This window comes from Panthera tigris, chromosome B1 (assembly GCF_018350195.1).
Source record: "Panthera tigris isolate Pti1 chromosome B1, P.tigris_Pti1_mat1.1, whole genome shotgun sequence".
Lineage (NCBI taxonomy): Eukaryota > Metazoa > Chordata > Mammalia > Carnivora > Felidae > Panthera > Panthera tigris.
The window spans coordinates 138,315,760-138,342,763 of record NC_056663.1 but is presented as its reverse complement, the minus strand read 5'-3'; the positions used below and the strand labels follow the sequence as shown (position 1 = coordinate 138,342,763).

At 41.3% G+C, this 27,004-nt stretch overlaps 1 protein-coding gene across 1 annotated transcript; it reads left to right on the top strand.

Moving 5' to 3' along the window:
* Window positions 1-795: 795 nt before the first annotated feature.
* BMP3 (bone morphogenetic protein 3) lies at window positions 796-25,120 on the top strand. The gene is made up of 3 exons (XM_007074823.2): window positions 796-1,120; window positions 16,683-17,593; window positions 24,805-25,120. Exons 1-3 carry the CDS (start codon window positions 796-798, stop codon window positions 24,994-24,996), a joined length of 1,428 nt encoding a protein of 475 aa, XP_007074885.2. The 3' UTR covers window positions 24,997-25,120.
* The last annotated feature ends 1,884 nt before the right edge of the window (window positions 25,121-27,004 follow it).

The following is a 27,004-nucleotide window of genomic DNA, read 5'->3' as shown; positions in this document are numbered from 1 at the left end:
CCAATATTCTTGAGGGGATTAAAAAATACTCTGTCCCTCCTACCTTTTCTTCCTCCTCTCCCGACCACCCCACCCCTACTTCCTCTTCTCTCTCTCCCCCTGCTGGTTTGCTGGTTACTTCCCCCTTCCCTTCTCTCCCGGCTATAGCAGGGGCCAAGCTGCCTGCGAGGGACGGGGCGAGATTGGCTGCGGACTGTACAGATCAGCCAAAGAACGAAGTAGTCTCTCTCTCTCTCTCTCTCTCTCTCTCTCTCTCTCTCTCTCTCTCACACACACACACACACACACACACACACACACACTCAAAACTCGGACCTGCCGCACCACGGCCGCTCCAATCCCTGGAAAAGGCAATCGAGCGCCCTCCGGACCGCTGCGCGCACCCGGGCTCCGGCAGTGCGCCCGAAGCTGGTGCTTTCCCCAGCGCCGCCGCTTAGGCTGGCTGTTCTGGAAGATAAAGAGGGGAGGGAGGATAGAGACAGATCCTGAAAACACCCCGGCCACACACGCCGCGACTGAAGCTCTTTCTCGGCGTACCAGTGAGGACGGCTCCAGCAGCGCCCTGCCCCGGGGAGGTCCGCGCGGCTGCCCGGGAAGAGCCCACCTGCCGGTCCGAAATCGGCCAGGGCAAAAAGTGCGACTTGCCGGTGTCCTGCTTAAGCAGTGCCTGGAGCCCCCGGCGCCCTCGCCCCAGCTAATTGGAAGTTCAACCCTCGGCTCTGTCGCGGGCCCCTCGCGCCCTCGGCGTGTCCCCCCGCCACGCGGGGAGCGGACGCGCGGCGCCGGGACGTCGCTATGGCTGGGGCGCTCCGGCTGCTGTGCCTGTGGCTAGGCTGCTTCTGCGTGAGCCTGGCGCGGGGAGAGGGACTGACGCGCAATGTCCCGGAGCCGCACAGGGCTGTGCCAGGAGACCGCACGGCAGGTGGTGGCCCCGGCCCCGTGCTGCAGCCACACGACAAGGTGTCGGAGCACATGCTGCGGCTCTATGACAGGTACAGCGGCGGCGGCAGGGGCGAGGCGGAACGGGAGCAGCGGTCCTCCGAGCGGGGCTCTCAGCCCCTGCGGCCCCCACCCCTGCGCGAAGGCAACACAGTTCGCAGCTTTCGAGCCGGAGCATCAGGTGAGTGCCCGAGACGCCCCCTTTCCGCGGTCCCGCCGCAGGTTTCTCCTGGGACCCCCACCCCCCACACACACACACTTACACACAGCTTCTTTGTCTGCTCTCCTCTCTCTGATGCGACCTAGAGACCTTCCCTCACCCTGTGCAGCCGCCCACCGAGCCCCTCGGTCCCGTCACACCCCGCGTTTCGCCAGCGAGTAATCCCAGTTTTAGAGCCTGAATTGAGAGGGAGATCTGGAGAGAAGAAAGGCGCTGAGCATCCCGGTAGGTAGGGGTGGGTTGGAGGAACCGCCTGGAAAAGGGTGAGGGGCTATCCCTTGCCCAGCGGAGCCCTCCGGCGCTGGGTGTCTGAAGCACTCTTGGGGCCCCTCGTGCTGATGTTTCTTAAGCCAGCCAGCGGAAATTCCCTTGGACTGGGCTTTGGCCATGTCTACCTAAAGGCAGCTGTCATTTTATGCCAACCCGAGGCACCAGAGAGAAAAGTCACACTGGAACTAGACGCCTTCCCCTCGCCCTTTAGACAGTCGCTTCTCCAGACCTTGCACCCCCTCTTGACTTGCACAGTTCTCTGTGTTTACTGTATTTGACACTTTCTATCTGATAGTCCCTTGGTGGCAAACACACAAACGAAACCAGGTGGTCTGGTGTTCTGATTATTTAAAACCCATCTGGGCAAATAGGGGTTGTACCTATTCCACCCTGGGAGGAGTTGAGGGGGGTGGGGGTGGACAGCGTGGATGTAAACACCTCTTGGAATCCGCCGATGAAAATCTGCTCATCCCATTTTTCAACACACAGATCACTGCGGACTGAGATTCATGGTTTAACAAGGTTTCTCCTGTCCCCTGTGGTGAAGCGAATAACTTATGCTAACAGCCTGCCTCCCTTGTGCTAACAGCTTGAGGGAAAGTTTCCTGGACACTGACTCGGTTTATATGCTTTGAAGACGCATCAGGCTTTTTTGTTCACTACATTCACGATAAAGGGAAATGTAACTTGCAAAGCCTGTCTTCAGTGAACCGGTGAAAAATAGCCAAGAATCTTCAAGTAAGGAGGCCTGGCCTCATGCTCTATCCATTCTGTCAGAATCACTAGAAAGAAATCTCCTGAAGCTTTGATATGTAGGACTCCTGGAAAAAAAGGAAAACCAAAGCATCCATCAAGGAAAGCCCTAGGTTGACACTGTAAATACACTCTAGAGCTCCTAGGCATGATGACATTTACAATAAATGTGAATTATGCTTTCTAATGCAGAGTCTTTAGCTAGGGTCTGAGCTGAACCAGATTTCACCTTCTTCTTAAAACCATGAACATAATGTGTAAAGGGCTGCCCTCTCCCTGGTATGCCAGCCACTTGAGCCTATCCTCACAGCTGACTCGACCAGCGAATGCCTTGTTTATTTCAGTGCAACTCTGAGAGCAGAGCTCAGTGAAAGAGCAGCGTGGGAACAACAGGAATTGGAGAGAAGTTGGGTGGGCAAGGCAGGTGGCAGTAAACGAAGATACTCAAGTCGCTCGTATCTTGATAGTGTGTGTGTGTGTGTGTGTATGTGTGTGTGTGTGTGATATTCCTAGGGAGTAGCCAAAGCACCCAAGAGACATATGGTATGTTTTTTTATCAACAAGTTTCATTTTTTAGTATGAATCACAGGGTTTGGAAGTGGATTGTGAGTTTGCTTCATTCACACCTATTGCATAGTTGTTTGTATGTTTGTTTTAGGCTGAGTGAACCATGTGTGGGAGATGGATAAGGATTTGAATAACTCAGGCCCCTTGGACTTTTGGGCTTCCGCTCATTCTGTGCATTATAATTTCAGTGTCCCTTATCAGTCTCACTGGTCTCATACCATCAAATGATAAACTCTGATACGGAGGCCAGAAGTTCCCTTGAAATGATGAATTGCAGCTTGAAGCATATATACAAGGCTGTGTGCCCTGATAAGGAAAGTAATCCCTTTAGCATCCTAGAGACTGTCTTAATGACTTATTCATCAAACGTGGACACTGGTTTTTGTGGAAGCTTAAGTGTCATGTTACCGCATCGGAGACTCCTGGAGAGGTGGTTCATGCTGGACCCCTTCCAAGAGCGTTTAGTTACTAACACACTAAAAAGACCTTATTATAAGGCAGTTCTGGCTCTAAGAAGGCACGATTTGGGGAAGGTGCTAAGGCTTTTTATGTGTGTCCCTCTCCTCTGTCCATATCAACATTTCCATAACTCTCTTTGTCTTGCGACGTATGTTCTGATATAGGTGAAAGATGCTGTCTGCTTTAATAAATCAGATATGTTTTCTAGCCCATGGTGTTTAGGTTTCACAGCATATGGGCTTCTCTATAGCAACGATGTTACAAATTTTAGTGGAAGGTCAGATCGTGTGCTGTGTATATGGAGTTGCTGCTGATCAGGCAGACTTTCCAAGTGCTTATTCAGGCTGAGTTATAGCCTTAGAGCCCTATTTGCTCCTTGGAACATACCTGATTAAAAGTATTTATTGTTCTAAACCTAGAATATCTTTGGTTGAAATGTAGCTGCTGTGGTATCCCTCTGATTACTTTCTACTTAAACCATTACTTGATGGTGGGTGGCATTCATCCTAAATACACTTTCTGCTAACCCCTTTTCTCCTCCCTCAATGCTATGCAGTGGGTGTGCCAAAACCGTAAGTTTGGAACACTCATAAGTCTTTTTGTGATGTGTAAGGGTTTACATAAAGATAGGTTTTATCTTTTCCTTTGTAAGAAGTAATTTACAAAACTATTGACGACAGAGCAGTTTAGATTTATAAAAATACACCGTCTTGTAGGAACACCAGAGGCATATGAAATCAGCTTTTATTTTAATCTTAGTCTAGGTTGTCCGTGGCTACTGTGTGTAAAAAGAAGAATATTTCACAGAAGGTTTTCTCCTGGCCTGATTTTTTAGGGTACATGCTTTGTGCCCATTAGTTTCTCATTGTTCCCATAGCCACTTATTCTTATATTTCCTCTTCACAAATGGAACTTCTTTAGGAAAAGTGATTAAATCACACATGTTCTTATTAGGAAAGTATCATTACTTTAATTCATGAAATGTAACTACAAAATGATGACATTTCGGTGAATATGTGTCACCTTTTTAAAAAAAAAAATCACACAGACTGGAAAGTAGAGGGAATCCGGACCCAAAAGTGAATATTTTCCTTCAATGAGAAAGGGAGCGTCTTTCCTACGGTGACCAAAACTATTTAAAAATAAAGGATTATCATTTGATGTGATTTTGAAGTGCGAGGCTAAAATGTAAGCTTTTGGAAAAGATAGAGTTAAGGGCAAATTGAGCATTCCAGTAGGGGCCATCCTTGTAAAATCCACGGGCCAGTGGTAGAACATCACTTTTAATGGGTTTAATGGCAAGGGAATATAATAACATTATTAAAACGTAGTTACCTTAAAATTTCTGGCACCTAGAAACTAGGCTTGAAATTAAAGAGCACTCGGGTTATCTAACGTTTGTATTCAAAAGACAACAGTACATCTGGAGAAGGGAGGTGTATACATGGCTGCTGTGAATTACATACTACTTTGAATGCATGACAGCCCTTAATGAAGTTTTTACTGTAATGGGCAAGACAGCTGTACAATCTCTGACATTTAAAAATCCATAATACCATGAATTCTTGATTATCCATACTAATGGAAAAGAGAAAGAGAATGAGTTACATGAAAAAAAAATTATTTAAATCTGGCTTTTTAGTATAGTTAGACACACTCAAAGAAGCCAAGAGACCATGAGGGTCAGTGGGAAAAACATCCCCTACATAGGTAATTCACTCAGGAAATATTTATACATTAAAAATATATACATAATTAAGAATATATTAAGGTGGTCACATATATCTTATCCAAGCAATGATATTTATGAGCACTTGACTGACCCAGTTTAGATCTCTCTAAAAATTAAATAGGGACATGAATGTCAAATCTGCTCTTAGGCGTTTTGGAATTATACAAGTTTATATGTAGAAGAGGCCTTAAAGAGAGCAAGTTCAACCCCCCTTACATGGAAGAAGAAATGGATGTCATGCTGTATTTACCAGACAATTTTTCAAACATACTGAGTGAGCTCAGCTCAAAACCTATTATTTCTAATATTCCAGTCTAATTTTCTAGGAGAAAATTTTATAAAAAGTGTCTTTGGAAGATGTTAACAGGTGTTACATAAAATTGGGTCCCATGGTCAAATAAGTTTGGGGAAAAAAACTATCATTTTTATTTGCTATGGGAATCTCAGGGCCTTTCAATGATAGTGAGTCCTCCTAAGAGTGGATCATTTTCCCTCTGAGAGAGCATTTTAGAGAATTATGGTTCTAAGATATCTAGTTGGGGAAACAGTGGTTCGGACACTTCCTAATTCCCCAGGAAAGGAAGATATGCAAAATGCAAGTAAATAATCACAACTGAAAATGGTCTCGTTTCTCATTTCCCATTTAATACCTATGTCAGGATGGTAACTTCCATTTTTACTTTTTGGACTTGGGTCCAACTGGCACCATATCATCTTCTTGCTTTCATGTTTTAAACTTCTCTGAATGTAATCATAGAATCTCTCTGTTATTAAATTCCCATTTTCCCAGTTTCTTTATGAATTCTCCTCCATTGTTGTCTTCTCTGGACTTGATCTGCATTAGTTCACAGCTAGTATGATGCTTTTAAAAGAAAAGCTACTTTATTTGTGGAAAAATTCACTGGAGATTATACACATAACTTTGTTTAACTGTATCGCCATTAGTATCTTGATGAAAGACACTAAAAAAAAAAAAAAAAAAACAGACACACTCAAGACACCTATCAAATCCCTTATTATAATCACCAATGTTTGTTGCATTTATTAGACATAATAAAAATCGTACCCATCAAAAAGCCTAGTGAAAAATACTGAACAACTTTGCATATCCTTTCTATTTGCTACCCAGGAAATTTTGCTACAACGTCAGAAGTTTTCTCTCCAAATTTGGCTGGTTTTCCCATCTATTCAGTGTGTATATCCTAGTAATTAGTAACTTACTAACTTGATTTTAGTGGTGGTAGTGGAAATAAGTTTAGCATCACAAATAGTTTCAGCTTGAACTTCCTATGCCAAGTTTCAGTTCAGAGTGCATTGTTATGGTTATGAGCCCATGAACATAGAATTATGTAATGGAAACACTGACATAGTATTAATCAAGTGACACGAGTATACCAGGATAATATCTACTTTGGACAGTAGTAAATGATGACAGTGTAACTGAAGAGCGCTCATATATGGAATGTTTAGAAATGCATGAAGTTGCTGGTCTACCACATATTAGCAGCGGTTGTGTCCTAGCATATTGGTACCTGAAACAGTACTTTCGGTAAAACACCTTTTAGGGATGATATGTTTAAAGGCATAGATGTCTCTTTATTTATTTCAGACACCTATGCATGTAAGTCATAGAGCTAATTGAGCAGTGTGTTTATTGAGTCCTTCAGTGATGGACTTACCTTTCAGACCATCTTTTCTTGGCAACAGAACCACAGTGAATGCAGTGCCTAGATTTTATTTGGGCCCTACTAGGAATAAAATCTGGGGACAAACTGATGCTACGCTGTTACCATCTTCAGTAAGTATTTCTTACTCTACTGAGTTCTTTTAAATATTCCTTTTATAAAGTAAAGGCATCCAATAGTTGTAGAAATGCAAGATTCTTTGTCCAATCATCTGATTTTACAGGTAAATCAACTGAGACCCAATACGATCTTATTTGCTTTTCCTTCGAAGAAAATTTAAAATTAAAATATTGCATGGAATTAAAGACTATTTGAATTAAGTGTAACGGCTACACTTAGGCATGGGTTAAGGTAAATGGTTTTCAAGCAAAGAAGAGATTCCTGGTACTTTAATTTTTCTATTACCTGAGGCTGAGTTAAGAGATCTAAAGGCTAACCTTGGTCGAATTGCTAATTAATCAAGTTATCTAACATTGCCAGTCTCAGTTTCTTTAACTATCAAATGGTTAAGTCATACCTACTGTGCCAGTGTCACAGACAGATGGTAAAACTCAATTGGGAAAATGCATTAAAAGTTTAGAAGCTCTGTATAAATGAGATATTTTAGTATTTTAAAAGGTGTCTCTCTCTAGCTTCCCACAAAGCCATAAATATACGTAAAATGGGGCTCACGTGCAATTGTTTGTAACACACAACAGCAATGTAAATATAAACAGGTGATAGTCCTCTTGTAATACAATCCATAATACCCCAAACCCACATTCAAGAAGGTACTATTTCTGTCCTGGCCTTGATGGCTGAGTGAGCACGGCTACACTTTGTTGTAGTGAGGTTAAATGTTCTAAAGGATGGTCTCTGTATTAGCTGTATCAGTGTCACCAGGGAACTTGTTGGATATTCTCCAGCCCACCCAAGACCATCTGAATTAAATTCTGGGGGTGGGACACAGAAATCTCTATTTTAACAAGCCATCAAGGTGATTCTGATGCATGTTCGAGACATACTTGTCTAACCTCATGTCCCTAAGGTTTTGAGTATCTTATAACCAGCTTCTAAAATCCAGGATTGATTCACGTGTGAGACCTGATCTCATCTGGTGCTTTCAGTGGACCTTTCTGTGGACAAATGGTTTATTAATTTATATAATAGCAGGCTTGTTTCACTTTAGAAGGTATATTAGCATCTTTAAGGTAGTCTTTTCTCTGGAGTGGGCTTTCAAGTAAGTTAATAAAGACTTCTTACCCTTCTGTCATAGTTTCAGAGAGTTGGGAGCCTAATAGACCTGCTAGAAGGGGGATATGGAAGAGGAATGTGTAAAACAAGTCTCTGAAGTGCAAAGAGAATATCTCATTTCATTCTTGTGTTCTGAGGATCTGGTGTAGTTTGCCACATAGCAGGCACTCAGTAAATATTTCAGTTGAGCTGAATTAGATGTTCAGGGGACTAGATAAGAAGAGATAGTAGAGAAGCTATTAGCCAGGCAAAAGATCCTTTAAAAATAAACTTGCCATGAGAGAAGTTTCCATGAGGCGTTTTACTATGTATGTGTCAAATGGCAATGCTATTCTACTTTATATACAACTGTTCTAATAATGCTTTTTTCCTGATGAACTGAAAGGAAGCACCATAATGCCATATGGTACATAAACCCAAGAAGGGCTTCTGCTGACTTTGGGAAGTTGAAACTACTTGAAAGTTGTTTTTGTTTTTTGTTTTTTGTTTTTTTTTCATTTTGGTGTTAAGTAGGAAACATTTTTGAATCTGGTGAGTTTACACAGTTGTTCATTCAACACATCTGACAAATATTTTTCAGGATATAAATACTCCAGACTGTGCAAAGTACTAGGAGTTCAAAGATTTATTAGGACATGGGTCTGCCCTCTGAGAGCTCACAGTCTAGGAATGCCCTTGGGCAGAGGCTGAGAGTAGATAAACTGATTAATGAACATTTTGCTGTTCTAGAGAAACCTACATTATATCATCTTTGGCCATGTTTTACTTTGGACATAGAGAATGGTTGTCTTGGAATCCCATAAAACTCAGTCGTTTGACGGCACTCTGCAAGAAAAACAAAATTCTGTGACTTTCTGTTCTATTTAGAAAGTCTCCATCTTGCCTTTGCCTGAGAGCTGAAGGTGGCAGAGAGAAGCAGCAGTCTGGAGTCAGTAATCCGCAAGCACTCAGCCAGTGGCTGCAGGTGTATGCGACTCTTTCCTAGGCACCCTGGCATTTCTAGCAGTTGTACATTGGAGAAAGAAGTGGGGGGAAAGAAACTTGTCCTTAGTTACGTATTTTCTGTATGACTACAATGTTTTTCCTGCTTTCTGGGGATTTAACTAATCATCAAGATTTCATTTAGGCTATTTGTTTTAAAATCAGACTTTACATAGAAAGCTTTCCATTATATGTCCTAATTCCCTCTGAAAACATTCTGCGTGGGCCAGCACGAAGGTGAACTTACCACTCCCTGGGCACCGCCTCAGCTACTCCTTGACAGGAGCTGAACCTTGCCGTAACACGGCCTGTCCTAAGTTACAGGTTCCTACTGAGTCCTTGGTTTTATTAGGCTTAGGTGCTTTGTCTTCAGATAAAAACAGAAATAAATCCTCTGCCTTTATCTATTTATCAAACTCCCTAAAAAATTCTATATAGTTAATAGAAGACCTGGGCTTCTCTCCAAAATCAATGTTACCTAGCTGGTGCTTCATTTTTTGAATTTCTACAATGAATAGGCTGGACTCGGTCCGTTTATTCATGAAAGCAGCATTTACTGAGTACTGCTTTAGAGTTAAGCCCTAGGCTTGGGGCTGACGAATCTGATAAAAGTTACTACAGGTGACCTTGCCTTTAAGGAGTTCTTGGTCTTAGGAAGGAGCGACAGTATGATGAAAATCGTATTAGAAGCGGGATTCCAACCGAAGGAGTGGGTTGTCATGATAAGCGTGCCTCAAGAGTGGTGCCGCTTCTCTGCCTTAACAAAGCAGGTCTGGATTATCAAGGACAGCAGGGCAGATGAAGGCATTCTAGGAAGAAACAGCAAAACCCTGACAGGTGTTCGAAGAGGCGTGTGGCTGAAACTCACCTGACTTCTGGAGGCTTTTTAAATTCACAGACATGATGATTTTAGAAAATTCAAAAAATTATAACGCCAATGGCAAATCCTAACTAGACTGCAGTTGATGTGTTCCCAAGCAAGGAAAATCCAAGCTTGTGCCAGTGCCAGAAAACAGTAAGAAAACAGCACCACCTATTGGTAGTTATATTTTGGCGTCAAAAACATTTCCTTAGGAAGAGCTGAAAATAAAGCCTGTTGCAGTTCCTTGCATGGGATCTGAGAGGTTATCTAGTGCATCTCCCACACCCTCCATATCAGAAAAATATCCTCCTGCAATAGTCTTGAATTAGGACTATCTTATGTTTGCTCAGTCCCACAGAAGGGTCTCACTATGGTACTAGACACTTAGAAAGTCATTACATATTGGTCTGGATACTGCCTCCATTCAACTCTCACCTTTAGACCTCATTCTCATCTTTGACCCTGGAAAGAAAAACCCCAATCTCTCTTCAGCCCCTTAAGTATTTGCGAACAATTTCATAACATTGGTAAACTATTTTTTTTTCTTCCTTCAGACCATGTATTCTCCATTTATTCAACTCAAACTTGTAAGACACAGTTTCCAGACCCGTCAACATCTTGGTTACTCTCTTCTGTATCAATAAATTGGTTAAAATGAGAACATCCAGAATTAAGCATGCAACTCTAGATATAGTTAGATTGGTGTGGCAGTTAATGCTTCCTGGTACCTGAAGACTACAGACAGCCTGAAAATTCGTTAACTATTGTTTTTTTTTTTTTCACCTGATAAAACCCACCATTGTTTTTTATATTATTAGTGTGTCAGTTTGTTCTTATTAATCAGAAAGTGTACCTTGGGGTTCTAATTCAATAATTCCAGATAGCTAAGTATCAGAATAGTTCAGAAGAAAAGAAAAAGCGAGCACTCTAGCATTTTTCATTTACTGGTGTTTGAACATATATACCTGTGTCTGTAGATAAGACTCAACTACTCAGGGAGAAGAGCAAGACGCCTACTGCGAAACCCCTGTTCTTAAGTATGTGAAGACTCTCATTTGGAAAAGTTAAATTAATTTTAAAACTCCATCAGATAAAAAGCATGAGAGTGGTTGAATACATATTATCACTTATTTCCACTTTCAGGGAGGTATTTATCTCCTTAGTTATTCCTCTCCACTCAACTCCATGCAACTCTGCACGACTCTCTTATTCCTGTTTCCATCCATTGTAAATACTAAGCATTTGATGGGGCGTTTGGAGGGAAGGAGCATTAACTTGCACAGAAATGAAATGTTTTAAGGTTAAAGAAGGCAAAAATAAAGTATGGGTTGGAGAAGTCAAAAAATGTTCTGGCGAAATGGCTGAGACTTGTAGCTTATTATTAGAACAAAGAGGGAGTCGAGGTCATCTAGAACAGCCAGGGCTAATGCGCCCCCTGGCCTGGTAGAAATGGCAAAGACGTTGAGTGCTGGGCATAATACAGCACCTGTAGTTAGGAGCTAGATGTGAATTGGCCATCCCTTTTCTGAATTCGGCAGCTTAGATGTCTGTTAGGACTTCAAAAATCTAGATTAATTTGGGATATTTTATAAATGTCTACTTAAAACATTGGAAATATCGCTATGCAAATACCTCCAGTATTGCATACTGCCAGAATGTGCTCCTTCCGTTTTCCCACCCCCAACTTCCCCTTTTCCCTTCATTCTTAAAAGTCTAGTTCAAAGGTTAACTCTTCCCAGTGTATCCTTCCCCTTACATGCACAAAGTTACTTGCTCCCTCCTTGGTGCTACTCCAAGAATGTAGTTCACACCTCTGACAGCAAGTGGCGTCATCATGGCCTAACTACCTGCTTATTGCTTATCGTTTTTTTCCCCCCTGCCACAGTGTGGACAGCAGCGGCCATTTGTGCAGCCCTGAGACCCAGGGCAGGATCCAGTCCCTAGGAGGTGTTCGACACCCTCATGTTTGTTAAACGGAAACATTGGTTTTGCTTTGCTTCTGGTTCTTTGTTGGCTGTAGTGGATGACCATGTGAGATACCCAAATAACACAACTGAAGCTATGTGTAGAATCGCTATGCCGTAAAGCACTGTCGCTAAACTGCCCATTTAACTCTTTTAACTCTATTTTGGAGCAGTTTGTTAACCTTAGACTTTTGACTGCAGATTGAACCAATTAGCTACAGCTGGAGGGAAAATTAGAAAGTAATCACCAAAATTATCTTTATCTAATGTTCTTGGTAAAGGAAAGTATGTTACATTCCAAGAAGGGAATCTTTTGCCCGGTTCACTTTCGGGTTTAAGGATTCATGTTTAGCAAAATCCTAGTTCTTCTCTGCACTTGGAAAGAAATAAATGCCTTTTTTTCTTCCCTTTTGGACTATATGTGACTACAAAAGTGGTGGTTATCCTCGACTGCCATGGTCCAGCAGAAATTTCATTTGAGCCACAAATGTGAGCCACATATGTAATTTTAAATTTCTAGTGGCCACACTTAAAAATATGAGAAGCAACAAGTGAAATTAATTTTAAGAACATACGATTATATTGAAAATGTTCTGTACCCAGTTTCTGGTGTGGGTGAGAGGGGAGGAAGTTCCCCGTACCAGCAAGCAATTCTCAGACACCAGCAGGGTATCTGAGAATTCAACTCGGTCTCCCTGAAGATGGCATCAGATCCCACAGGCGAAGGGCTCAGCCCACAAGACCACCCTCCACTTCTTTTTTTTTTTTTTTTTAATTTTTTTTTTTTACATTTATTTATTTTTGAGAAACAGAGTGAGACAAAGCGTGAGCAGGGGAGGGGCAGAGAGAGGACACACAGAATCTGAAGCAGGCTCCAGGCTCTGAGCAAGCGGTCAGCACAGAGCCTGATGCGGGGCTCGAACCCACAGACTGTGAGATCATGACCTGAGCCGAAGTCGGACGCTCAACCGACTGAGCCACCCAGGTACCCCGACCACCCTCCACTTCTGATGCCAGTTGCAAGCCAAGGTTGTTACCTGTGCTTCTGACCAACTGGCCTCATACATATTAGAGGTTCCCATGACCCCCTCCTTGGGTCCAATTAATTTGCAAGAGCAGCTCACCGAACTCAGGAAATGTATTTGTTTACCAGATTACCAGTTTATTATAAAAGGATGCAACTCAGAAACAGCCAGATGGGAAAGATGCATTGGGCAAGGTAGGGGGAAAGGGTGTGGAGATCCCATGCCTTGCCCAGGCGCGCTGCTTTTCCCCAAATCTCCATGTATTCACCAACCTGGAAGCATTCTGAACGCCATTCTTTTGGGTTTTTATGGAGGCTTCATCATATAGGCATGATTGATTGAATCATTGGCCTTTGGTGATGGCTTCAACCTCTGGCTCCTCTTTCCTTGTGAATCAGAGATAGGACTAAAAATGCCAACCCTCTAATCAGTGGGTTGGTTCCCCTGCAACCAGCCCCATCCCCACCAGTCCTCTAAATTCACCTTGTTAACATAACAAAAGGCACCTGTATAGTTCTCATCACCTAGGAAATTCCAAGGGTTTTAGGAGCTCTGTGACAGACACAGGACAAAGACCAAATATATGTATTTCTTATTTTAAATTACAGTATCTATCACAGTATTTAACCCCATCCATCCAGATATTATCCTTTAATATGCAATCGATATAAACTTACATTCATGTGATATTTTACATTCATGTTTGTACTAAGTCTTTGAAATCCAGCGTGCATTTTACATTGAACAGCACATTGCCGTTCAACCTTAAATAGCCAGTCACCACCATATTGGACAGACCGTTCTAGTTAGCTAACATCCGTTGAGATTTTCTGTGTGCTGCAAGCTCTGCCTGCATTCTGTCAATTAATTTGCACACCTCTGCAGTCGATGCTGTTGGACTCTTTTTACAAATAAGCAAACTGAAGGGCGCCTGGGTGGTTCAATCAGGATGAGCATGGACTATTGATTCTGGCTCAGGTCATGATCCCAGAGTCGTAGGATCAAGCCGGGGGGTCGGGCTCCGCGCTGAGCATGGCACCTGCTTTGGATTCTCTTTCTCTCTCTCTCTGTCTCTTGCTCTCTTCCCCTGTCCTTCTCTGTCAAAAATAATAATAATAATAATAATAAAATAAAATAAATAAATAAGTAAATAAATAAATAATAACAAAGCCAACTGAGGCTTAAAGAGCTTAGATTATTTGCCTGAGGACAGCTAGTGGGTGTGGTGGAGCTGGGCCTGGGCCACGGGGCTTTGACTTCAAAATAGTGTACTGAACTAAAATGAGAGCCATCACAAGAGGCAGCCTGACAGATTCTGAAGCATTTACGAGAGGATATTGAAGATTAGACACAGGGGTGGAGGCTGCTTAACAGCAGGTCACAAGGTGTCTGGAAACAGTTTGAAAGAGGGAACTTTTTTTTTTTTTTTTCCAGGAGGATACATTTTGAAGCAAACTGTTGGGCGAAGGAGCACTATTACTTTACCCATTAAAACACTACCACCCAGATCCCATGTAGTTCGTTTTTTCCCTGCCAGGATGTCTGTTTGGCAACCATTCGATTGCCACATACTTAGAACAGAGACTTCTCTTCCTTCCATTTTAAACTTCCATCTGCTACAAGAAGTTTGGGTAAAAGTATATGCTACAGTGACTGGTACGAATTAAGGCTAGAGTCTCTGAACAACCCTGATGCCATGGCTTTGTTGTAAAGGTCTGTAAAATATTATCCTGGTCTCATGGATTATACAAATGGGCACAAATGGCAGCTTCCTCCTTTTCCTTCACACGGTGTTAAAAATGAGTAAAATATGTTTCCCATTGCACTTCCCTTGTGCTTGCGGACTCAGGGAACTCATTCTAAGTTTCCACATCTTTGTAGAAATGTTTTGTTTTTACTGAAATATGTTTTTGATCAAGAACATAATCTCACGATTGCGTATATGTTTCTGAAACCAGTATGTATATGGAACAAGTGCACGGAGGGGGACTCGGGCTCTGGTGGCTGGTCCCAGGACTGGGCATTCTTGAGTCTAACCTCAGCCTTACCACTAATTTGGTAGATGATCTGAAGAGAAGGAACCAACCTCTGCCCTTCCTAATCAATCTCTTGTTCTGTTACTCTCATCTCTGAAGAATTGGAACACAATTTGACCCAGGTCAGTAATTTCATCGAAAGAAGAAATTATTCGACTCTTGAATTCTTGAGATGTCATAAACTCGAGGCAAGCTCCGCAACAGTGTTAATTCTTTATGACACGTTTGAATGTGTGGCTCATTGTTCCACACATGTTACCTGAATATTGAGTTAGATGGTCTTGCTCACCTACCCCCATCCTGCACCGTAAACTTTGTGAGGCAGGTAGAAGAAGATATAATCCCATAATACACTAATAACAATAATGAATTATAGTTAGAGAAACACTTTCTGGGTGCTTTATGAACTGCTTTACACACATCTAATTTAATGCTGATGACAGTAGATGTAGACACAATCTCTATGTTATGAATGAGAACACTAGCTTGCCCAAAGTGGCTGAGTCAGGACTTGAATCAGGGTGAATCTAATCTCATCAATGCTTGTAACCAGTAGGCTATACACTCCCACTAATAAGAAGATATTCCAATCCTGTGCCAGATTTACAGGACTAGTTCTTGGTAATTTCGTAATGAAAAGCCAGAGCTCTCAGCTCTCATACCAGTAAGTTTACTGTTGTGTTACAACTTACACACGTTTGTAGTGCTTCAGGAAAGGAAAAAGCAAATCAGTAAAAACGGCGAATCCTTGCTTTAATCTTTCTCTAGCTTTTAAAATTACTCCTATTATCGTTTTTGTTTGTTTAATTGAGGTGAAATTCACATAACGTGAAATAAACTACTTTTTAAGTGAACAATTCAGCAACATTCGATACCTTCACAATGTTGTATAACCACCAAGTCTGCCTAATTCCAAAATATTTCTATAATTCTAGAATAAAACCCCCTACCCAATAAGAGGTTTCCCCCCATTCTGCATGCCTCCAGCCCCCGGAAATCATCAATCTGCATCCTGTCTCTACGGATTTAGCTGTTCTGGAACATTTCATGTAAACGGAATCATACAATATGGGACCTTTTGTAGCTGGCTTCTTTCATTTAACAATGTTTCCAAGCTTCCTCCACATTGTGGCAGGTATCACTTCATTACTTTTTATGGCTAACTAATATTCTACTGCATGGATAGAACACTGTTTTTCCATTCATTCGTTGATGGAGGTTTGAGCTGTGTCCACCTTTGGCTATTGTGAATAGTGTTACTGTAAACATGCATGTACATGTACTTGTTTGAATACTTGTTTTCACTACTTTTGTCTATAAAGGAATAGAGTTGTGGGCTCACATGATATCTCTATGTTCAACTTTTGGAGGAACTGTCAAACTTTTCCACATCAGCTGAAGCATTTTACATTTCAACCAGCAATGTAAAGTGTTCCTGTTTCTCCACATCCTTGCTAATACATATTTTGTTTTTCATTCTTATAGCTAGGCTGGTGTATGTCAAATGGTACCACAGTGTGATTTTTGTTTACATTTCCCCAGTGATTACTAATGTTGAGCATCTTTTCATGTGCATGTTGGCCCTTTAAGTGTCTTTTTTAGAGAAATGTCTATCTGATGTTTTTGGCCATTTTTTATTGGTTTCTTTGACTTTCTGATGTTGAGTTGTAAGAATTATTTACATGTTCTGGATACCGTATTTTGTCAGGTGTATGATTTGAAAATATTTTCTTCATCCATTTTTCTTTTGCTGCTCATATCTTGGGTGTCATTATCTAAGAATCCATCGCCAAATTTAAGGCCAGGCAGATTTTACCTGTACGTTTTCTTCTAAGAATTTGATGGCTCTAGCTCTTATATTTAGGCCATTAACTCATTTTTAGTTTCTTTTTGTATGTGGTGGCAGGTAGGGTTCCTGTTTACTCTTGTTTACTCTTCTTTTTTTTCCCTTCCTAGGAACCCTTGGAAGCAAAGGACTACACATCTTTAACCTGACTTCTCTAACCAAGTCTGAAAACATTTTATCTGCCACACTGTATTTCTATATTGGAGAGCTAATAAACATCAGCCTGAGTTGTCCAGCATCCCGAGGATGCTCACCTCATGCTCAGAGGAAACACGTTCTGATTGATCTCTCTGCGTGGATCCTCAAATCTGACAGAAACCAAAGTCAACACCTCGGTCACCTTTCAGTAGACGTAGCCAAATCTCATCGAGACCTTGGGTCCTGGCTGTCTAAAGACATCACTCAGCTCTTGAGAAGGGCCAAGGAAAATGAAGAGTTCCTCATAGGATTTAACATTACCTCCAAAGGACACCAGCTGCCAAAGAAGATGTTGCCCTTCCCCGAGCCTTATATCTTGGTGTATGCCAACGATGCTGCCATTTCTGAGCCGGAGAGTGTGGTATCAAGCTTGCAGAGGCACCGGAATTTCCCCATTGGAGCTGTGCCTAAACCGGACGGCCATATCAAGGCTGCCCTTTCTACCGAACGGAGAAGGAAGCGCTCGGCTGGGGTCCTGCTGCCTCTGCAGAACAACGAGCTTCCTGGGGCAGAATATCAGTATAGGGAGGATGGGGTATGGGAGGAGAGAAAGCCTTACAAGACCCTTCAGACTCAGGCCCCAGAGAAGACTAAAAACAAAAAGAAACAGAGAAAGGGACCCCCCCAGAAGAGCCAGACTCTCCAGTTCGATGAGCAGACCCTGAAGAAGGCCAGAAGAAAGCAATGGATTGAACCGCGCAATTGTGCCAGGCGGTACCTTAAAGTGGACTTTGCAGATATTGGCTGGAGTGAATGGATCATCTCCCCCAAATCCTTCGATGCCTATTACTGCTCCGGAGCATGCCAGTTCCCCATGCCAAAGGTAGCCGTTGTTCTCTGTCCTATACTTCCTGTTTCCGTAGAGGAGAAAGACACACTGACCGAGAGTGTGTTTTCATTGACGAAATCCATCTGGACACTTATTTATTGCCTTCTGACATGTACTAGGCAAGAATGGTTACGCTTGGTTTTTCTTTAATGGTTGCTAAGGTGATATGAAGTCAGTATCGGTATGAGGAAGGATATGAGAAAAAATGTAAAATGTGTGTTTTGTGCTTCTTCCAAACACAGTGCAATCAGCCATGTGGTCTCCTCAGCTGGGGGCAAATCTGTATCTGCCCACAATAAGCAAGCCGCAAACGACAGAAGGCTGATATTGGAGAGGGTATTCAGAGAATGACCAGATGTCATGGGGAAAAGGAAGGGAAAGGACTAATTGCATCGATGCCTTGTGCAGAACTTTTTGACAAATAGTTTCTCATGAGATGAACTGGCCCCACCAGAGTCAGGATCAGGGTTGGGCCAGGTAAACTCACCTCATGAAGTCCACCAGATGCTTATTTCATTTGCTTCCCTAACAAACATCAAAAACAGAGGTAACATAGGGTATGTGGACTCTATAAGCTTCTTCCAAAATTTACTTCATCCGGTCAGAGCTTACCTGTGTCTCTTCCAAAATCAGTGGAAACTGCACTGTATCGTATCAGTACTCAGTATCCTGATGAATATATTCTCAGAAGCTTCCCCAATCCCACCACTGCCTTGCACAGCAAATCCAAGTGACTATTTTCTTTGAATTTAGAGTTAGTAAAGTACAGTGGTGCCCTCTGGCCTTCAGTTAGGCTTATCTCTGAACCTCTATTCTTAGCTTATAACAGTTTGAATCTCTGACATACAATGAAAAGGGGCTGTAGGAATAGAATTCAGAGAAAGAAGAGAGATGGGTTTTTTTTGTTCTTTTTCTCAAAACTTGAGGGGAATCAACTTTTGCTGTTGCATAATAACAGAGAAAAAAAATCTTTTGCCTCAAAGAGTGAGCAACTTCTACTTATAGATCTTTAAATTATCATGTTCATGTTCTAGTGTCATGCTCATTGGGATGTTTAATGGAACACATGCATAAAGGTCTGGCCGAACAAAAGCAGGTCAGCCTCCGGGCCAGTAACTTGATTGGAATCGCGTTTTCTTCTTAGAATATCTCAGAAGAAAAAGTTTTCTACATCTTCTAAGACTTGTCTCTCCCAAGGATTTTTGTCGACTCCGTGTTCTTTAAATCTAAACACAAAATAAGAATTATATACATTTACTATGATATAAACAGCCTTATCTTGTCTAAATATTCATAAAGGGTATATCACTGTCAGACAAAACTTTTGCCAATTGGGACAGCATTTTTTTTTATTTTCTTTAATGTTTAGTTATTTTTGAGAGAGAGAAAGACAAAGCCATGAGTAGGGGAGGGACAGAGAGAGAGGGAGACAGAATCCGAGGCAGGCTCCAGGCTCTGAGCTGTCAGCACAGATCCTGACACGGGGCTCAAACTCACAAACCATGAGATCCTGACCCGAGCTAAAGTTGGACACTTAACCAACTGAGCCACCCAGACGCCCCGGGATAGCATTTAAAAACAGACCACAAAGATGCAGAATGTTAACAGTGATGAATCTTTATAGTGTGGGTTGCTTTGTGGCATTGAGAGACAAAATGAATTCACAATCTGTCTCTGAACCCAGGATAACTGATTTTAAGTGGGTCTGTGAGTTTTCCAAATAATCTCTCACACTCGTAAACTGTAGTTTCTTCTATGTAGCCTGGGGAAATAATTTTTCTTCCTGACTCCAAATTTTCATACTCAGGGAGCCATGACAATATGGAGCTATTCAGTGAGTTTTCAACTACTCACTCTGGAGACCTGGTCTGGTCTCCGCTCTGCCACAGTTACCCCGTCTTACCCCTTCCATCTTGCTCTGACTATGCAAAACCCTGCCTTTGCTTTGGTAGTTCTTCATGATGGTTCTCAGTGATGCAAAGAATAACTATTTAAAAACCTTATGGGGGCGGGGGTGCCTGGGTGGCTCGGTCGATTAAGCCTCTGACTTCAGCTTCAGGACTTCTTGGTCCGTGGGTTTGGGCCCCACGTCGGGCTCCGTGCTGACAGCTCAGAGCCTGGAGCCTGGTTCAGATTCTGTGTCCCCCTCTCTCTCTGCCCCTCCCCCACTTGCACTCTCTCTCTCTCGAAAATAAATAAACATTAAAATTAAAAATAAAACTTATAGGGATAAGTTAAGAGTAACAGGTAAGTTTAAGGAGGGAAGTGTGTTAATGCAGCAGAATGATTAAATGTACATGCTTGGTTGTAGCAGGACTTCTTAATTCTAATGCGGCTGCAGTTTGCCTGGGAGCACGGAGGTTCTGATCCAGTGGTTCCGGGCATATAGCCTAATATTCTGCGTATCCATTGCAGCTCGTAGGTGTTGCTGATGCTGCTGGTCCACAAATCCCACTTTGAGTAGCAAAATTGAGGGCTAAATGTGGTTTGGGGGAGAACTCATACAGTTGACCCTTGAACAACAACACAGGGGTTTGGAGCACTGATGTCTCGCACAGTCAAAAATCCATCAGTAAGTCCTAACTCCCCCAAAACTTAACTACTAATAGCCACCTGTTGATCGGAAGCCTTATCAATAACATAAACAGTAGATTAACATGGATTTACTATGTTACATGTATTCTATATTGTATTCTTAACAATAAAGTAAGCTAGAAAAAAGAAAATATTCAGAAAATCATAAGGAAAGGAAAATACATTTGCATTACTGAATTTATAAAAAAAAAAAATCTACGTATATGTGGACCCATGCAGTTCAAACCTACATTGTTCAAGGGTCAGTTGTATGTTAGTGTTCTCAACTTTGAAATGGGTACAATAGTACATGATAAAAACAATAGTTTCTACATAATAACAACAGTGGGTAAAGAAAACAGTAGAACACCGTGCACATGGTAGGCGCTCCATAAGTATTTGCTATTAATATTTGTACTAAAGGTCATTGTTGAGACCGAGGAGAACAGAAAATTCAATGTAGGGGGCTGAAGGAAGACCAAATGGGGAAAGGGATCAAGAGAATAAAAGATGTAAGACAAGGAAAAGTTTTACAAATGTTTCTACTCTCTTCTCAAACATCACAAAGCCTAAAATAGGATTCTCCCTGCAGGTTCAACAGCCTGTAAGCTCTTCCAGTAACGTTTCTTTGGAGAGTAATAGAATCAGGACAGCATTGGTTGCAACAACTGAACTCATCATAATATTTGTCAAAACTTGGAATGGCATCAGAACTCCAGGGAGACATAACAGGGAGAAGTGTGGAGTTTTCTCTCTGAGCCTGAGATTTCCTTTTGCCAAGTTGAGAGTGGAAGTTTGGCTGTTACATGGAGTTCTCCGTCTCTCATCACCTTGTGAGAATCGGCTTAACTTTTAAGGCTTTCTAGTGGTTCCCTTTCGGCCTTCCAGGCTCTGTGGCTTTCAGGTGGTGTGATAACCAAAAGGATGGGTAACACGAAGCAATACGAAGCTGCTATGTTAGGGGTAATTAATAAGCATTGCTATTATCAGTACAGCTTCCAACATGGTAACCAGAGCGAGCTATTAAGAGAAAAATACAGTCGGAGCGACAGAGGAAAATAAGGTCTCTGACCAGATCAGTACAAACACATGTGGAATAACTGAGGCGCCAAAGAACTTTCAGACTTTAGATATACATTTTGCCCCAGAGAAAAGTTCTCCCAGGCCAGACTCCTCTGCTGGCCCTCCTTCCTTTTGGCCTCCTTCGCGAAAGCCTGCTCTATATGGCGGGGCTCTCCGTCTGCAAAAGTCGACAACCTGTTCTGTAATTCAGAACAGCTGTGTGCTGCCTTTCCCAAATTCCAGGCTTTGCCCTTTCACTGATTCCAATTAGATAGTTTCTGGGCTATCACACCCATGTGGGCTGGACTGGGAGAGTGTGGAGCAAAACCCCATGGCCCAGGTCAGGAATGAAGGCTCTTAGCTGATGACACACTCTCCCTTGCTAATGCATTTGTAATCAAATTCAACTCGAGGACATCAGGCGCCACTTGGCAGGTGCGGGCCGGACCACTGCAGATTTCATTCACAGACACGGCCGCATGGATTTTTCTGATTTCTAGCCCCTACAGCCAATCTGTTCTCCCAGGGAGAGACCCCTGGAATTCTGCCATGAGATGAAAAATACCCATATAGCTAAGGCCAAGTCGTATGCCTTTGCTTCCCCCTCACCACCTTAGCAGAGATGGAAAACAGAGCTTTCAAATGAAATGAAAATGATTGAGCCATTGTTGCTGACCGAGATGCGAGAGAACCAACAAGGATTAGAGGAATGGAGTTATTTTTTTCATGGAATCGTGCGGAAGCCAAGGATAGCAAAGACAAAACAATTGGGCAGCAAAGAATCTAAACACGTTGAGCCAAATATCCTATATCAAGAAGAAATTCACATTTAATGACTTCAAAGCGATAGACCCTCAAATTACTTTCCTGAGTTTCCAATTCCAATCTCTGGTCATGAAAAGATGACCCCAAAATCCTAAATGTTGCTGTACTCAGTTACCTAAGCAAAAATCACCTCAACTGATGTTAAAGTCATGTTTTACTCGCATTAAAAACAGAGACTAGGGAGGGAAATAACACAGACTGCACTTGCGATGGACAAATTTATTAAGCTGTATCAAGAGAGTCATGAGAAGCATGATCTGAACTCAAAAACAAACAGAAATTATAGACTGGCAGCGTGCTTCAAATGAGCAATTAGTGCATGAATCTTTTGTGCATGACATAATGATTCCTGGTAATGGCAGCCTGATCAGAGGATTCCATAGTGAGTCAAATGGGGAAACTCCCTAGAAAATTGAAGTTGTCTGATAAGACACACCAACTCAGAATCAAGGGCCCATTCCTGAATTCCAGCGAGCCCACCAGAGACTGTTCATAGTTTCTGAATCTATCATTTGTGAGTTAGAGCTTAAGAAAAAAAAAAAAAAAAAAAAAAAAGGACAGGAATTTTCCTAGGAAACACCCATGAATATTTTCCGTATCTACTCTGGGTCATTTGCACAGAAACTTTTATTTTTGTTGATGGGAATTATTTCCACAGAAATAGGTATGATGGAGGGTAAGCTATTTCTTAGAAGTATTTCATCCATTTAGTAAATATTCAGTGCCCAGAGCATATACTGTTCCAGGCACTGGAGAACAGCAATGCAGAGCAGTATTTATCCTTCGAGACCTCTTCTACTTAAATAGATCCACTTCTTATGAAATTTAAATATTATAGGAGTCATTAAGACATAAAAAGTCACAGAATAATGTCACAAAATCTGTGGTTTAAAAAAAATCCTTTGGGACATTATTATAAGCTGTTTGGATCACTGAGTCTTAAGAATAAATCAATAGAGAAAAGTGGATGGCTGCAAAAATTTTCTTTGGAAATTACCAATACTGATGAAATAACGACAGTGGTTATTGATCTCTACGGTACAATACCAATTACAGTTTGTGTCAGTTACACAGATTTTGGCGATGCTGCAAGGCACAAGATACCTGAAATAGAACAACATAGACTTCCTTTTCTTAAAGGGAGAATACCTTGCTTTGCAAAGCTAATTGAGTGAAAGTTAACAACTCTTTTCAACATATACTTAAAGTTTCTAGGAAGAAAGAGTAAAAAAAAAAAAGTTGCACCTCATCAAGACCATTTTTTAAATGATTTATGCCCCTTCACAATAAATTTAAAGTCTAATGTATAGATAATTTCTTTAATTAAAGTTTAAAGATGGGATGAGGCAAATCAGATTTGCCCTTTGTCTAACAAAAATAATCTGTTTTCTTTTCTTTCTTTCTTTCTTTTTTTTTTTAGTGGTATGCCAGCTTTCTATATTATTTGCTTTTCCCTTGATTTGTATGTACCTTAACCTTTTAACTTGTTCCAGTTTCCCGTACTGGGAGGTTTAGGGGTATGAAATTAAAATATCAACTCAGAGGTGCCTCTGAGCCATGAGAAACATGGCTTGAAGTCTTGAAATTAAAAACCCAGAGTTTTGGCCTAAATCCCACTTCTGAATTGACATGTGATCTCTGGCAAGTTACCAAATTTCTGGTTCTAAATATATTTAAAACAAAACTCGTTTCACCTGCCTTAGAGAGACATTGGGGAAAACTAATGCTGAAAAGCGTGGCATCTCTCCTGAAGAAGTTCATGCCACTCTGGCAATACCCGAACATTCTGGGCTTGGAAAAGTGTCCTTCAAGGCTGAGCAGAGCTGTTTGGCACTCTAAAGAAAACCACTTGTCTCACATGGATGTTAATGGTTCCATTTGGCATTTTCTCAGGAACAAATTTTTCTTCCTTGGTCAAACTTCTGATATCCATGAGATAACCTTCTGCCCCCTAGAATATTCCCAGAAGATATATATGGCTCACACTTGGAACACTTCTAACACGACTGCCTTGAAGTCTGAACCCATGAAGCAACAGTGACCCCCAGTGGCCAATGGGGTGATCTTCTTAACCCCAATTTGTGCTCCGAAGAAGAGGTGAATAAATAATTACAGTGGAGTGATTACCGTCCAGTTCATCCTGGTGGCGACTACTAAATAAATCAGTGCTCCTTGATGTGCTTGGTTTTATTTTAACAACAAAGTAGAAATATCGCTATAGCAGTGGTAATAATATGTCTATGTTAATTAAATAGGGTGTTTGCTAGGGTTCATTATGATTAGCGTAGAATCAAGAACAAATGGTTTTTGTTGCAGTCCTGTTGTTGAAAACACCCTAGAGTGTGTTATTCCCCTGTTTGGCAACTAAATTGTTTTTAGTTAAGTGATTCCGGCTTAGATAACTGGATTCACATACCCACTCTACCACTTACTAGTTATTTGACCTTAGACATGTCATTTAAGCTTTTTGAGACTACTTCTTTATTTGTAAAATATTTAAAAATGGTAGTTTTGTTATAAGGATCACAGATACTATATATAACATGCCTGGCATGTAGCAGGTACTTAATAAATGGTAACCATGTTGGTGATGATGGTATAGGAGATCGTGCTGAACGGGTAATGATGCCAGAGCGTTATAAAGTTGTTGAAACGAATTCGTTGCGTATGTACCTTAGGGATGAACAGTGAAGAGTGGGAAAGGAGTTCCACCTAACTTATGTGTTCTCCCATTTCTTTTCTAGTCTTTGAAGCCATCAAACCATGCTACCATCCAGAGTATAGTGAGAGCTGTGGGCGTCGTTCCTGGAATCCCTGAGCCTTGCTGTGTGCCAGAAAAGATGTCCTCACTCAGTATCTTATTCTTTGATGAGAATAAGAACGTGGTACTTAAAGTGTATCCTAATATGACAGTAGAGTCTTGTGCTTGCAGATAACCTGGCAAAGAACTCATCTGGGTGCTTAATTCAATCATTACTTTATTTAATGGACTCCCCCCCCCCTTGTTTTGCACTGCCAATGCATTTCATCCCAAAAGATTTTTTATAGTCAAAGAGAATGAGCAGACAGACTGACGATTTCCATCAAGGAGAACTGGACTGTGTTTGTCTCTGAATGTAACTAAATGCAAGATTTTCGTAACTATGGACATTTATTTCTTTTTTTAAAAAATTCACGAAGGAAAAATGATCACTGAAACTCTTTTTCAGAGCTATTAGAGGACACACTGATTTATTTTTGTAAGGAGCTTTGAAAATAGGTTGGAAAAACACCAATAGCTTATCACTTATCTCTACTCATAGAGAATAGAAATTTTTCATATTTTGAAGTAGATTTATTGCCATAGATTCCTGAGTGACTCAGCAAGTGCTAAATAACCCAACCAACTTTTATGTTTATCTTCAAATCTGTTAAGACTCTTGTTTACCTGTGTTTTTCCTCCATGTGTAATTGTATGAATAGGTGAGTGGAGAGTGTGGGCTGTTAAGAGTATATGTATGTGTGTACATTGCCAGGTGCCTGTCCCCTCTCTAGGAAGGTTTGCTTAACATGGTTTTATAGTTCAATCTACACAGGATTCTTTGTGTTTTCCATTTCATGTTCTGGCAAGCACCATTCAATTATAAGAACTTTACCAAAAAGGACAGAGTGATCCAAGAGCATATGCAGAGAGTTACCACTTGGCCCAGCCATTTAATTTGAATTACAGTTGTTTTCATTTCATTGCCTCCTAGAAGAGGGAACCTGCAGCCCACTTTTCAAAAACCCACATGTACTTCCTCTTCTTTTTCACGAATACCTTCATTTGTTCTTTTAAATTGAATTCAAAAATTCAATTAAATTTTTTAAATTAAAGAAAAATTTGGGTTCTCTTGATATGCTTTTACTTCTTATGAAGCAATCCATAAATGCCTGAGGCTCAAAAATGGATGGAATATTGGAGGTTTCTTGAAATGACCAGATTAATCACCATCACGTGTTGAATATCATTCTTCAGCCACGTCCAGGTCCAGGCACCTTTTCACATGGATCAAAGTTCAGCCATGAAATCTACTTTAGCAAAGCTCACTAAAAATTTTTCACCAAAAAAAGGAAGTCAAATATAGACACTGTGTTTTTTTTCCCCACTTCCATTTGTCACAACTATCCTCTTACACCTTGCCCTAGAAAACATGTTTCAAAAATCTCTCTCTCTCCAAATCCGCATGTGTGACAACGATGTTTTCAGACCATGGGTGGTTGTTGATGTCCTATCTGTGGCCAACCCTCCTCTTGGTTGAGTCTCCGCTGATGAGAGACAACTAAGCCATTTCAGAGGCTGTGAAGTATCAGAAGGCGTGGGGTTTTGTTCTGTCTCTACCTGTAGCTACCTATCGTGGTTCATCATGTAATATTTACTGAGCATTTATTTTGTAAAAGGCACTGTGCTAACTGTGTGTCTTAGCATCTTCACTGGTAAAATGAAGAGGTTGACTAGTTGAGCCAGAAGAACTTTCTGACCCTAAAAGTTTGGGTTTTAGAATATGAGCTACTTCGTACACATCTTCCTTAAATGGATGATACCAATAGATCTAAAAATACTACAAATATCTCTGTTCATAAACCAAAGGCAAGAACATTCTAGTCTTCAGCCTTTGGGGGTGAGTATGGAATTCCCTGTGGTTTAAGTCATATTTCTAAATTTCTAACTTATTTTTGGAGATCCATTTGAAGATGATTACCATGAAAGAAGCGCTTTGACACTTCTGGAGGACACAGAAGTTGGTGTGAGTATATATGAACTCGATGAATGAGACACACTAGTTAGAACTAATAAATTAAGTTCTGGTGCCTGAGTTACTATGGTTTCTTAGAGTTAATTTTTTTATTCTGGTAGCATTATTTTAAATATTCAAACTGAGATAGGCAAGGGACTTACTCTTAATAAACTTTATCAAAAATTTG